General features: G+C 36.5%; 1 protein-coding gene across 1 annotated transcript in view; it reads left to right on the forward strand.

The window, feature by feature from the left end:
* Positions 1-12,977, forward strand: part of LOC126465478 (39S ribosomal protein L19, mitochondrial) — an 82,588-nt gene that overhangs the window by 34,366 nt on the left and 35,245 nt on the right. Inside the window, exon 4 of the mRNA XM_050096309.1 lies at positions 11,179-11,366. Coding sequence (XP_049952266.1) covers positions 11,179-11,366 — 188 coding nt within the window. The remainder of the gene's footprint in view (positions 1-11,178; positions 11,367-12,977) is intronic.

Consider the following 12,977-nt stretch of genomic DNA (forward strand, 5'->3'; position numbering starts at 1 on the left):
AAATTAAAATGTCAGGTTTTGTTGAATTGTGTGTTAGAAACTGTAAAAGCTGAGTCTTACTGTGATTTAGTGTTAGCTTATTTTCTACAAGCCATGAGCTTATGTCATGAACTGTATATCTGAAACAGTGCCAATGTTTCACATAGCATCTTTTACTACCATCAGCAAACAGAAATATTTTACTCACCTGTAATACTAGAGGGCATATCACATATAAATAAGGAATAGGAGTGGCCCCAGGACTAATCCCTTGGAACGTACCATCCCGCATTTAACTGTGTCCACTCAGATCCCACATCATAGCCATTCTCAACACTGTGGATAATGACCTTTTTCTATCTTTTGTGAAAGTGAGAGGCAAACCAATTGCATCCCATAATGGTCCAACTTCTACAGCAATATTTTGTGATCAACACAATCAGATGCCTTAGTTAAATAAAAAAAGATGCCTAGCATTTGAAACCTGTTGTTTAATCCATCCAGTACCCCACTAAGAGAAGAGAATATAGCATTTTCAGTTGATAAACAACTTCTAAAACCGAACTGTACAATTTGATAGCAAATCGTTTTTAGTAATTGGCATAGAAATAGGTCTAAACTTGTCTACATTATCCCTTTCCCCCTTTTATAAAGCAGATTGACTAATGAGTGTTTTAATCATTCAGGTAGGGCTAACATGTGCAGCACAGTACTTTAACATTCTGATAGGCACTCCATCATATCCATGAGACTCCTTAGTCTTCAGTGGTTTGATCATTGACTGTATCTTCCCCTCTGTCAATATCACAGAGGAGTATTTCAGACATCAGTCTCAGAAAGGCATTTCCCAGGAGAGTTATATGATTCCCTGTAGAAATGTTCAGAAAGTGATTGTTAAATACTTCACATATATCTGACTTACCAGTAAAACAGAAATATTTTTACTTTGAACTGACATTATATTGTCGACCTTGTGCTGCTGACCAGACAATTTCTTCATGACTGACCATATGGTTTTAATTTTATCCAGTGAATTTGGTATTCCATTTGCATACCATATACTCTTTGCCTTCCTAATAACATTTTTAGCATTTTACAATATTGTTTGTCATGAGCTACTGTAGCTCGTTGTGACTACTTCTAACATTTTGATATAATTTCCACTTTGTGCTACATGATTCCTTTATCCCACTAGTCAGCCACCCAGGCTGTCTTTTACTGCTAGTACCCTGTTTGGAACTTTCTAATGGAAAGCAACTTTTAAATAGTACGAGAAATGTGTGTATTAAGGAAAGCATTATATTTGCCTTAAGGAAAGCATCATATTTGTCATCTATGTTATCAGCACAATGAACATCTTGCTACTCTTATTCCGTAACAAGGTTTAAAATACTCTCTTTTTTGCATTGGATTAGCTTTTCTACATAGTTTGTAATTCTGTGTACTCTTTGTTTGAGTACAAAACCTTTTACTGTTGAAATTTGTGTGTCATGGTCTGAAAGGCTTCACTCTTTTACTAACAGAATGCCCATGTAATAATGACGAATGAATAAAAATATTGTCTATGGTTGTGCTACAGTTCCCCTGCATCCTGGTTGGAAAAAAAAACCCAGTCTGCATCAGATCATACGAATTTAGGAGATCTACCAACATTCATTTTTTTTGCAAAATCACATATGAAATTTATATTGAAGTCAACCATACATAACTAATTTTGGCACCTCCTATAAAGTGAGTCAAGAACCTTCTCTAGCTTCAGCAGAAATGCTCTGAAGTCAGAGTTGGGGAATCTATAAATAACAAGAATTAAAAGTTCAGTTTCAGTAAATTGAGCTGCCCCTGCACAACATTCAAATACCTGTTCAGTGCATTGCCATGATATGTCTATGGACTAAAATGGAATACTGTTTTTTATGTGCATGGCCACTCCCTCACTCTGCAAAGAACTTGGAAAACAGCCAACTAATCTATATCCTGGTAAAGGAAGCCTCTGAATTGTCGTATTATTTAGGTGGTGCTCCGATATACCAATAATGTCGGAGTCAACATCTAAAAGCAGTTCACTAACATGATCTCTAATACCTCTTATATTTTGATGAAAAATGTTTATTCCTTCACTTGTTGGATATCTGACCTCCTGTGAAGGCGATTCCCTTGTTAGAGGGACTTCCTTTAAGCAGGGATGCCTATCAGCTGACTTCAATCTAAAAAAGATGCAGCTCTAACACCAACTACCGCAGGAATTTTCCCATGAGTGATCTCACTGCCACCCACTACACTGTCACATGTATGCTTTGCCAGGCTCCCCTTCCCGTACCTATTGAGGTGTAGGCCATGCTTAAGGAAACTCTATCTATTGATAGACTCAACTGGCACCACTGCAATTTGAGCCATGTCCTCCGCCATCAGCGCATTCTCCAGCCCCGTGTTAACATGCCTAACAGCAGCGTTAAGATGAGGCCGATCATGATGCTGCACGAAGTGCACATTAGTGACACCAGTTTGAGTAGCTATCTTTACCACACCTACATCATATTCCCCGTCTCTACCACGACTGTTCCCAGCTTCATCCACAATCACTATCTGAACCTCCTTTGTAAAATTCCACGTAACTCCCCTATGTTAATAGTCACCTGAACCAACCATGCACTTGGCTTCATAATGCTGGCGACTGGTACTCACTCCCCAACACTTCCTGCAACTGCTGGCCAACATCTCTGCCATGTGAACTGCCTAGCGGCAGAACCTTGTTCTTTCTATTAGAATTTGCAACTGACTTTGGTTCCCTAACTGCTGAGGACTGCTGTATATTTCCTACACCTACGAGAGGCTCCTCTCCACTAAGCGTGGACAGTTGATCAAATCTATTGGTTATATGCAAAGTACAACTGTGTGAAGATCTCCTCCTCATAGCTGCCTTCTTACCATCTGCCAGTTCCCATTCCACAGTGCCTTTCACTCTCCTCAACCTACCTAGTTCCTCCTTTGCATTTTGTAACTGCACCTGAAGGGCAGAGATCTTATGCTCCTGCTCCTCTATCAACTTATTTCTGCTTCAGATTCTGTATTTTCAGGAGAGGATCTCGTTGGAATGTCCAGTAGCTCCCCTCTGCATTCCCCCCAGTGAAAATACTTTGAACAAATCTCACACCATAACCCACTACTTACAAGCCTATGACAAAGTCCACACTTCTCAGCCATGGTAAAATTTTAACAGTTACTGAAAAAACAAAATGTCTCTGTTACATAAGTTCAGTTGCAACAGTAGAACTATTTAAAAAAACTAGCAATATTGATCTATTACTAAACCATAACTAATATCGATACCACAAAAACTCCACATAATTTCTTATCTAAAACCAAAAATTCAAGCAATTACTGACTGGAACAATGGATGAAATTGAACATAGTGAACAAAAGTTTAACTGAAATGTTTCACTACAAACAATAAGAAATGTCAGCTGAAAACTGCATACTAAATTTAATAAATGACTTCAGCGCATAGACAACTCTATAAAACACAATGGTCGAAAGTTTGTTAAACCATTATTTCACCAGAAACAGCACAAGACACCACTGAAAACTACTAAGCTTAATAACCGAATAACAGTGCACAAACAGCTTTGTCCGAACTTAAGAACCACTCCAGTTGCAACTGCACACTGTGGTATGTAAACATACTGCTAATATTTAGATGAACGACTGAAAACTACTAAATTTAATATTCGAATTCAGTGCACAAACAACTCCGTCAGCACTTAACTTTAGAACAGCTACAGCTGCAACTGTACACCGTGAAATGTAAACACAGTGCTGAGAGAATTTGATGAATGATGTAAGCACACTTACGAATAACAGACCACTCATATCAGTAACGCAAAAAGAATGATTGAGATGAATGGAAATCCACTAATAAGTTACTTTTAAACAAATATTAATACCAATAATCTTTAAAAGTATCTGAAATATAAAACATTATAAATAATTGCCGAGTGATTTGAACAGCTGTCCAGCACATGTGACACATTTATTGGGATAAATTTACATGTCCATGAATTGCTAAAGATAAGGTGCATCTTTGGCATGACAAGTATTGAACTACATATTCACCACTGACTGTAAGATTGCAGCACTAGCAGTTGATGGCTATGATAATTAATCTGTAATAGTACATCTTTCACAGCCTTATTAGAGAAAAGTTTCATTTTTATGGAGGCGAGGGAAAAACTATAATTGTATAAGGCAATCATTGCTGGATATTGTATCTAAAAACCAAATTATAACTTCAATAAATTGTAATAGAACATTTATAGTTCCATTTGGATTCTGAAATTGTAGAAGCAGACTGATTAAGAAAACTTCGAAGTGTGAATGTTAAGAGATGATAACTGTAAGCTGTATTGCCAGGGCAAAAGGAAAGAAAATTGACATCTGCTCCCTGAAAGTAGAAGTTTTTGCAGGCCAGTAACAGTTTTGGATATAGACAGTAATTTGTCTATCAGTGTAACTGAGAGAAAGATACATTTCATGTACTCGATTGTGCAGAACAGTAAATGCAAGTAAAATGTAATATACCTTTTCAAGTAATGAATGGTTCCAAAACCACTCCCCTCATTTTTGATAAGTGACTGACAAGTTGAAGCCTACAGCTTACAGACACTAAGATGCTTTTGAATAGAATTTCTTTGAAATCTTATGTAGTAATTGCAGTTTTATGATGAAATATAGCACACACACAACTTTTTAGTGAGAATAACTATTGTATGATAATCATACAATCGTTACATATTGTGCACTTACACAAGGAAGTGTCTGTTACGGATGGAACACACATTTGACAAGAAACGTCTCCTGATATTTGAAGGGAGAAAATGCACACTTGCAAGATATCACCACCAGCAGTTGACCCTGTGCAAAAATTTGAGCCATAATTTTGATAGTATGCACTTATGACCTACAGAATGAATGTACACTTTTAAATTTCATGCACATCTGTTGTTTCTCACTCACTCCACCCCCTGAAGTCGCTCAATGCCTGAGTGTGAAGTATTGTACAGTGGAATAAAAAGAGGTTTGTGAAATACCGCTGAGGCATTGGCAACATGCCATGTTTACTATGTCTATGTGCGCAGTTTCCAACCCATAGCTTATGCCAGAGATATTTTTGTTTTATGTATGTTTACGTTGCAGTTCACAAACACAGTGTAAATGAGTGAAATGAATGTGTGTCATTAAAGAAGTAACAGACTAGCACTATTTCAGTATTAAAACCACTGTTATGACTTATTTTATATCGTTTTTAATGCTGACTGTGGTAAAGTGAAGTACATAAGCAGGAGATGTGCTGTTCTTCATGGTATGATTAAATTATAAATCAAAATATTAATTCTTAATATTTTGATTGCCAATCGCATCAACTCATGGAATGTGAAAATTATGGTGTACTGCCAATCTCTACATGTAATGGGTACATTGTCTCCTGATTGTAAATAGAAACCACGTATATTAACAGCCTTGATCGGACTTGATTGTGTAGCGAGGAACATTCAGTTTCGACAAGCTGCTGCAAGGTGGCAGCTCTTTGTTCAGTATGTAAAGAAATGAAAGACATGGCTTCATGTTGTCCTACAGACAGTTAAATTTTTCATGAATTGGAGTAAGATTTTGTCGACAACAGCGAGGAGGGTGATATCGACTGTAGATCAGGATCCCGACTTTGTGCAAGAAGAATTGTATCAAACTTCAAGTGAGTATTTCTCATTTTGATTTTGCAAACCGTTCATTGAAATTTTGAGTTCCTTTCTGATATTTCTTCAGTTTCTGGACCATAAAGCACTTTCTCAACTTTTTATAAGCCAACAGGAAAGTGAGTGCAGGGAAAATGTGCATAAAACCTTGTTTCAGAGTGTATCACACACAAAATCATAATATGTAAAAAACATGTGTAACAATTTATGAGTTATATATATAATTCAGAAGACGCAATTTTGGACTTAAACAAAAAGTTATCATCACAGTTAAATGTTGACCAGTTTTCTTAATAAAAATATTGAAACGCCATTAAAAACGACTGGCATGCTAAGAAATGGCAATGTCTATGTGGCTGGCAGTCAAAGTGTTAAGTTGCTCGGGTTTACTCATTTTGCTTTTGAGCCCTATATGCAGCTGCAGAATATCAATATGAGAATATGGTTAAATAATACTGAATGTATACGTTAGTGAGTCGGCAATCGTGCACCGTACTCACATTACTCATCTATTCTTTGCATAGAATAATGTTTGTTCTTGAACAAGGTTTCATGACATATTTGGCAGATGTGTTTACCTCGTCCCTCCTCTTCCCTCGCCTTCAATATCCCATTAATAGGAGAACTCTGGTTGTCACTTTGCTGTACAGTACTCTGTGCTCAAGCATTAGGTGCGTGTAGTGTGGCAGAGCCAGCGACAAATAACCGATGCACACGAAATTTAAAAGCTTTACATTCAGAAGGTAATGCTTACTATCAGAAAATTATTGACAAAATTTTCATGTGGGACTGATTACTTGGTCTGGTCTCTTGCAAGTGTACTTTTTCTCTTTAAAGTATGAGGTCGAGTTGATGTTTCCTTGTGAGGAGTAAAAGGACAAGAAAACATCGTGTGTATGATTTTGATAAACGATTGTGAAGAGATCACAACAAATGGGACATTTCGAATTTCAAATATGCTGATGAGACTGTTGCCATAATAGATAAATTATCTGTAACTCAGTGTTCACAGTAAACTGCCCAGTTAGAGTCAAGACCAAAATAATGGTGTTCCCTAAAAGAGAACATCATTTTGTACCAACAGTCTGATTCAAAGTGAGAGATAAAATCTAGAATTGAACAGACCAGGAAACAATTCATCAATAAGAAAAATATCTTCACAAGGCCAGACATCTGTTAGCAACTGTGAACTATAATCATTTGTAGCTAGATATTCTCTGTTTTCCTTTATGGATGCGAGAGTTAAACCTTGAACCCAAGTAAAAAAAATGAATTGAGGCATTTTAAATGTATATGGCATATGCCCTGGAAATTGAAGATACCAAATGTCGAGGTCCTTCATTGGATTTATAAATTTATAAAATTTAAAATAAAAAGGAACCAGTATCTGAGATCTATCATGAATGCCAAGAGATTTCAATTATTACAACTTATTATTCAAGCAAAGATACACTCCGAAAGGTCTAGTGGAAGAATGGCTGCAGTACATTCAAAGATGGCACAATTCAATCAGAACCAGCTTTCCATGCTGCACAGTCAGTATCAAAGCTAGCTGGGTGGATCACCAGCCTTCACTGCTGAACATTTCACAGTGATTCGCCCCTTACTTTGACCTCATATTCTTGTTACATTGCATGACGAACACTGATGAGTTGTACCATGCAAAAATCATGGAAATGTGTACTTTTAATTTGTGTATGATTTTTGTATTTTAGTTGAAAAGAGGGTGGCACCTTTGGTAATATTAAAGATAGAGATTTTTCAGGCATTTTTTGGCAAGTGTCAGCTTTGAAGAGTCACAGAAGCAAGACCATAATTACATTAACAATTTCCTTTGCGTAGTTTAAAGATACAACCATTATCTACTTACAGGAGGATTTCCATTGCTTTCAGATTAGGTGTTTTGTCATAATAATGGTGGATGTAGATTGCTGCAATTTGGCTAATACTGATATGTATATATGAACAAGGTGAAAATTGTAAATTTTGGCTTTGTTGCCTTTCATAGCTGTCATGTTTTTATGCAAATAAATGTCCATTAAGTGCTAATATCACGTATTTAATTTATTTGCTATTGTGTCATTGTGCTCATGTATGTTATGCTGCCAAACCTCTGAACAATATTTCCATTCATTGCTCTTTGTTATAGTGGTTACCTCAGGAATTTCCATCACATAGGAAGCACTTGAGATGCCATTCATTGTTGTGTATTCGTGTGAGACAGTGCTCGTAACATAATTAGTTGCTTTGCACTTGTCTGAAACCATACATCATTTACAGAGTCATGAAAAGTCCATGGTGGTCAGTGTGGATGCTTACTTTGAGGCCAAAAAAGAACAGTGGGCAAGCAGTTCCATATTACAGCCAGTAAAGAATGTCTCTAAGCATGTCCAGTGTAACCTGAATGACCCATTCCAGGATGTTGAATTGGAAGAGGAGGAGCAGAAGACGAACTTCATTGCTGGTGGCTCCCAGCTCTCCAAACCTCACACCTCGTGACTTTTGTCTGTGGGGTTGCTTAAAGGTCTTGATATATGTGATACTGCATTGTTGACCCTATGAATTCAATAACAAGAGACCAGCTGCTTCATGTGTGGCAGGAAACGAGCCATCATTTTGATATTTGTCGTGTAGCATGTGGTATTCACATTGAATGTATAAAAATTTGAACTTTTCTCTTTCCAGGAAAATTGTAATTGTGTTTGTATCTTTTGTAGTCTGGAAGCAATAAATGTTTGAAACCTGTTCCTTCTTTTTGAATAGCCCCATATTCATACACCAAACAAAAGTAGACATTTCCACAATTCCAGCAAGATACAACACATTGTGTGCATCATGTGATGTAACCAGAGTATGAGCTCAGTCAGGGATGAACCATTATGAAATGTATAATGAAACTGGTACCTGAGGAAGATGAGGGAGGAAAAAGAAAGGAGAAGAATGTAAACATTTTAAGTAATATTATTATGTCATTTATTGTCATGGATTTACCCGAGTATAAGATGAGCCTGACTATAAGAAGAACCCCTTTTTTAAGAAGCTTCTCGAGAAAAATTTATTTTTTAACATGTTCTGACTAAACGAAATTGCAAACTTTGATTGAAGTAAGTGATCTGCCCTAAAAAGTTAGCATTACACCTATTCTACATTTATACCATTTACTGTCTACAATTTGCTAATACAAGGAGAAATAAAATAAACAAAAGGAAATTGTTTACATTAATTTTTATGTTTTTGTCTACTTAGCCTGTTGTCTGTGGTATCACTATTTTTGATTATCGTCATCATCGCCAAAAAGGTCAACTGTGAACCTTGTATCTCTGTTCTCACAAATATTTGGCTGTTTCTTCTGAATATGTTGCAATTTCTCAGGTTGTGGTTACTGTGGGACATGAGAACACAGCTGTTTTTTTCTTAACACGTAGTGGACTTTGTTTCTATTCTGACATGAGAACGTTACAATGTCTCATGTCTGCAAACATATCGACTGCCCTGCTGGTCTCTCGTTGGTTGTGTAGAACCAGCAGCTAACAAATCCCTCTTGTTCCTGTCATATCTCATGGTTAGCATCGACAAACGCATAAGTACACCACTGCTCCCCGCCATCTCCTGCAGAAATGTACGGTATTGTTGAGTATTTATCCAGTTTTAAAGTCAATATCATTCAGAGTGCAAATGGATTCAGGCAAGCTGAAATTAAAGCATGGTAGATGTTCATTAAAAGCCAAAGTAGACTGTTCACATTCCCAATGTTTAGCTGCATTATGAAGTTTTTGCCTGCTCAACGCTCTCCTCCCCTCACTGATCGTAGTTATCAGCCAAGCTGGATCATTGTGCCTTGTCGAACTTTTCGTAGTGCTGTGCTTGAGCAGGAGTGAAACATGGACAGTAATATTTTCTACAGTGCAGGTCATATGTACAACAGTAACCAATACCTAAATAAAAGATCATGATCACTATTCGGTCCAATTCTTGAAATTTCGCTTATCCTGTGATCTAGTGACGTCTGTTTGTACTACTCAGCAACACTTCTTTCCAATGTAATTAATTCTCCAACAATTACAGGCAGTATAATATGATTTATATTTGTTAGACATTTCATTCTTGATTAATTTTCCTTCTCATTTCATCTGAATGTCATCATCTTGTTCTAAAACTAATTAAAATCTGGCAATGATTTTCTCCAGTATTCTAAGACATGTACAGTGACTGAAATTTTCATTTGCAACACACTTGGTAAATCATTAGTTTCTTTAACCAAATAAGATACTGACTTGGATCCAGAATCAAGTAATGGTTTTTGAAAGACAAGAATTTGGCCTTTGAATGTTACCTCTGCTTACAAAGTAGCATAAATGTATGTAGTGTATGGTCTCCATGCATTTATGAGAACTTTATTGCAGACCTGTTCAAATATGACAAAAGTCACTAAGGTGATGGAATTTAATGTTATTTCCTTCTGCATTTCACAAAATTGTCAGTTTTTAAACAGTGCATTAGACTGTTGCAGTGGCTAGTTCATAGTTTCTCTTGTACCTTTTTTGCTAGTGCCACAAATCAAATGTCTCATGATTGTTCAAGCAAGGTTGATACTGTATTGAGTGCTTCAGTATATTGGAAAATATTGAGTCAATTTGAATGCGAGTATTGTTCGATTTGCCCTACCCTTCACGATTGTTCAAAATAAAGTTCTACGAAACCCCAAAAGTCTAAGCTTCATCTGTAAATATAAGATGACCCCTATTTAAACCATTAAACAATGTAAAAACATTGGCCTAAGCATCAATAGTTTAGTCTGCAAATATAGGATTACGCCGTTTTTATTGAATGACAGATTTGGGAACAAACTCATCTTGCAATTGGATAAATATGGTAAATGTTTTGCAAGTAATGTTTGCTACAAGTTAAACATTAATGCTGAATTCTGTTGTTATAATTTGTGTATTTTTCATTAAATTTTAATTGAAGGTGACAGAAGTTCAGAGTTCTTTTGCTTGCTTTATGCTGTGTTGAAAAGAAACAGGTCAACTAAAGGTTACACATTGAGTTGCAGACATGCACAACAGAGAGACTGTTATGTATTGAGCTTTTGGCCAAAGTGGCTGGAGATGTGTGCATCATGAGGTGTGTGTGTGTGTGTGTGTGTGTGTGTGTGTGTGTGTGTGTGTGTGAGGGGGGGGGGGGGGGTTGGCTGAAAGCTCAGAGCGCGAGTCTTTTTGTTGTGTCTGTCTGCGACCCAACATGTCATCTTTATGGTAAATATGTCATTTCCATAATTGTTGATATTCTAATCTGAAATTTCAATTGTTTTATTCTAAAATGTTGTTTAGTTAGAATGAATAGGACATGCAGAGTCATGACTTTGTTTTATCTAATTCTGAACATTAAACCAGTATGTTTGGAAAGAATTCTGTGTTCATGAATGTCAAATAATGCTTACATTTCATTTTAGGTGTGGAGATAATGTATGACATGTACAACCCAACTATTCACAAAATTGAAGTTTTAAGACTTGAAAAACGATTGGATGAGGAGTTGTTTTATTTGAGAGATGCACTACCAGAATACAGCACATTCTCATTTAACATGGAGGCTGAAGTTCTACCAGAAGGGGCACCTGTGCCAATAAACCCACTGAAGGTAAAATGTTTGTTAACAAAAGGAAAGTTTAAGATATTATTACAGCACTACATCTTTTACTTTTTTGGGTGCTTGTGATCCAGCCTATGTGTCTATATAAGGAAGATTATGATTATTGCCTGCAAATTTAAGGACTAATTTCCTGAACTTAAACAATTCATATGGATCATAAGGAGGGGTATCTTTTGAGACATTGCTGAATTCTGTTGCTGGTTCATTCTGTCCTGTGGTTTGAAGCCATTGAAGTTGCAGTTGTGTTATAATTTCAGAAAATAGAGAAATGTTAGACATTTTTAAAGTACATCAATTTGCGAAAGTAATACAGAGCTGTAATCCTGGCATTAGATATTGACATATTGTAGAAGACAATGCATAAGCAGTAGAAAAGTTGCTCTGGATAACTCAATGAGATAATATACAAAGTGTAACAGATGAGACTCAGATATGTACTAGTCATTATTTGCATCCTCCTCCTTCTCTAATATGCCACCAGTCATACAAACCTTTAATCATTACTATTTTCACCTCACCTTCCTTTTTGATAGTCTACATTTTCTTCTTCAACTCTTATTGTCTTTTTCTTTCTGTTTTTTCTGTCATTTCTTTTTGCACATTGTTGTGTGATAGTCAGAGGAATGTATCTCCAAAACCACAATTTTTTACTTTTTTAACATGTGTTCTCACAGTAATCAATTGTACGTCATGTCAGAATGGCGTATCTCTATCTCTTCTCCTGATAGGAATAAGATGCTGTGTATCTCCAAGTTGCGAATTTATTTTATTGACAGATAGACGTATTGACACTTGTGTTCTTTTGCCATGAAGAAGTATATAATAAGTTTTGGGAACTGCAAAATGTATTGGCACCAGAGGCAGATACATGTGGGGGCTGAGTGGGGTGCACCCCTCCCATGCCTTCCTCCCCTTGCGGGGCCACTCGCATTGCCACCAGCGCCATCCCTGCCAGTCAGCCCGCACGCTATTTGTTCGTTTCTTTCGTCAGTCGACTCAACTAAATCAAGTTATCGAGTAGTTGTACTTTCTTATGTAGCATGCGTGCATCGAATTTAATACGTTTCTGTCTGGCACATAGGTAGCTAACACATACCTTCAAGAAATGTCACAGCCATTCTAGTGATCTCTTATACATTATTCTATCTGGCATTGGTTTGAGAAAAGTAATGGATATTCTGTTGTTTTCTTGTCCAGAGAACATTCGATATGTAGTGTTATAAATACGGACTATTTGTCAAATAGGAAGCTAGTTTACATTCAGAAGCAGAAATATTAAGACTGAAGAATGAATAAGTAAAAAGTCCTAGATGCAGCAAGTGCATGTGTGAAGATTAGTCAAGAGTGAGAGTGATCAGTTGGTTGTGAAGTATTAATAATAGTAATTCGTTATAATTTATCCATAAAATTATTGTAATGAGATTTGTGATAATATTTTTACTAATAACGTAACAATAGTTTCCCATACATAACTTGTAATATGAGATAGGTGTAGGAAACTATTGATGCGTATATCCCTGGTAATAGTGACTTTCAAGAAGATTCCTAAAAACACATTGTTACTATATAGGCCCTCTATCAAATGCACTAGAAAGGAAT

The sequence above is a fragment of the Schistocerca serialis genome, chromosome 1 (assembly GCF_023864345.2).
Source record: "Schistocerca serialis cubense isolate TAMUIC-IGC-003099 chromosome 1, iqSchSeri2.2, whole genome shotgun sequence".
NCBI lineage: Eukaryota > Metazoa > Arthropoda > Insecta > Orthoptera > Acrididae > Schistocerca > Schistocerca serialis.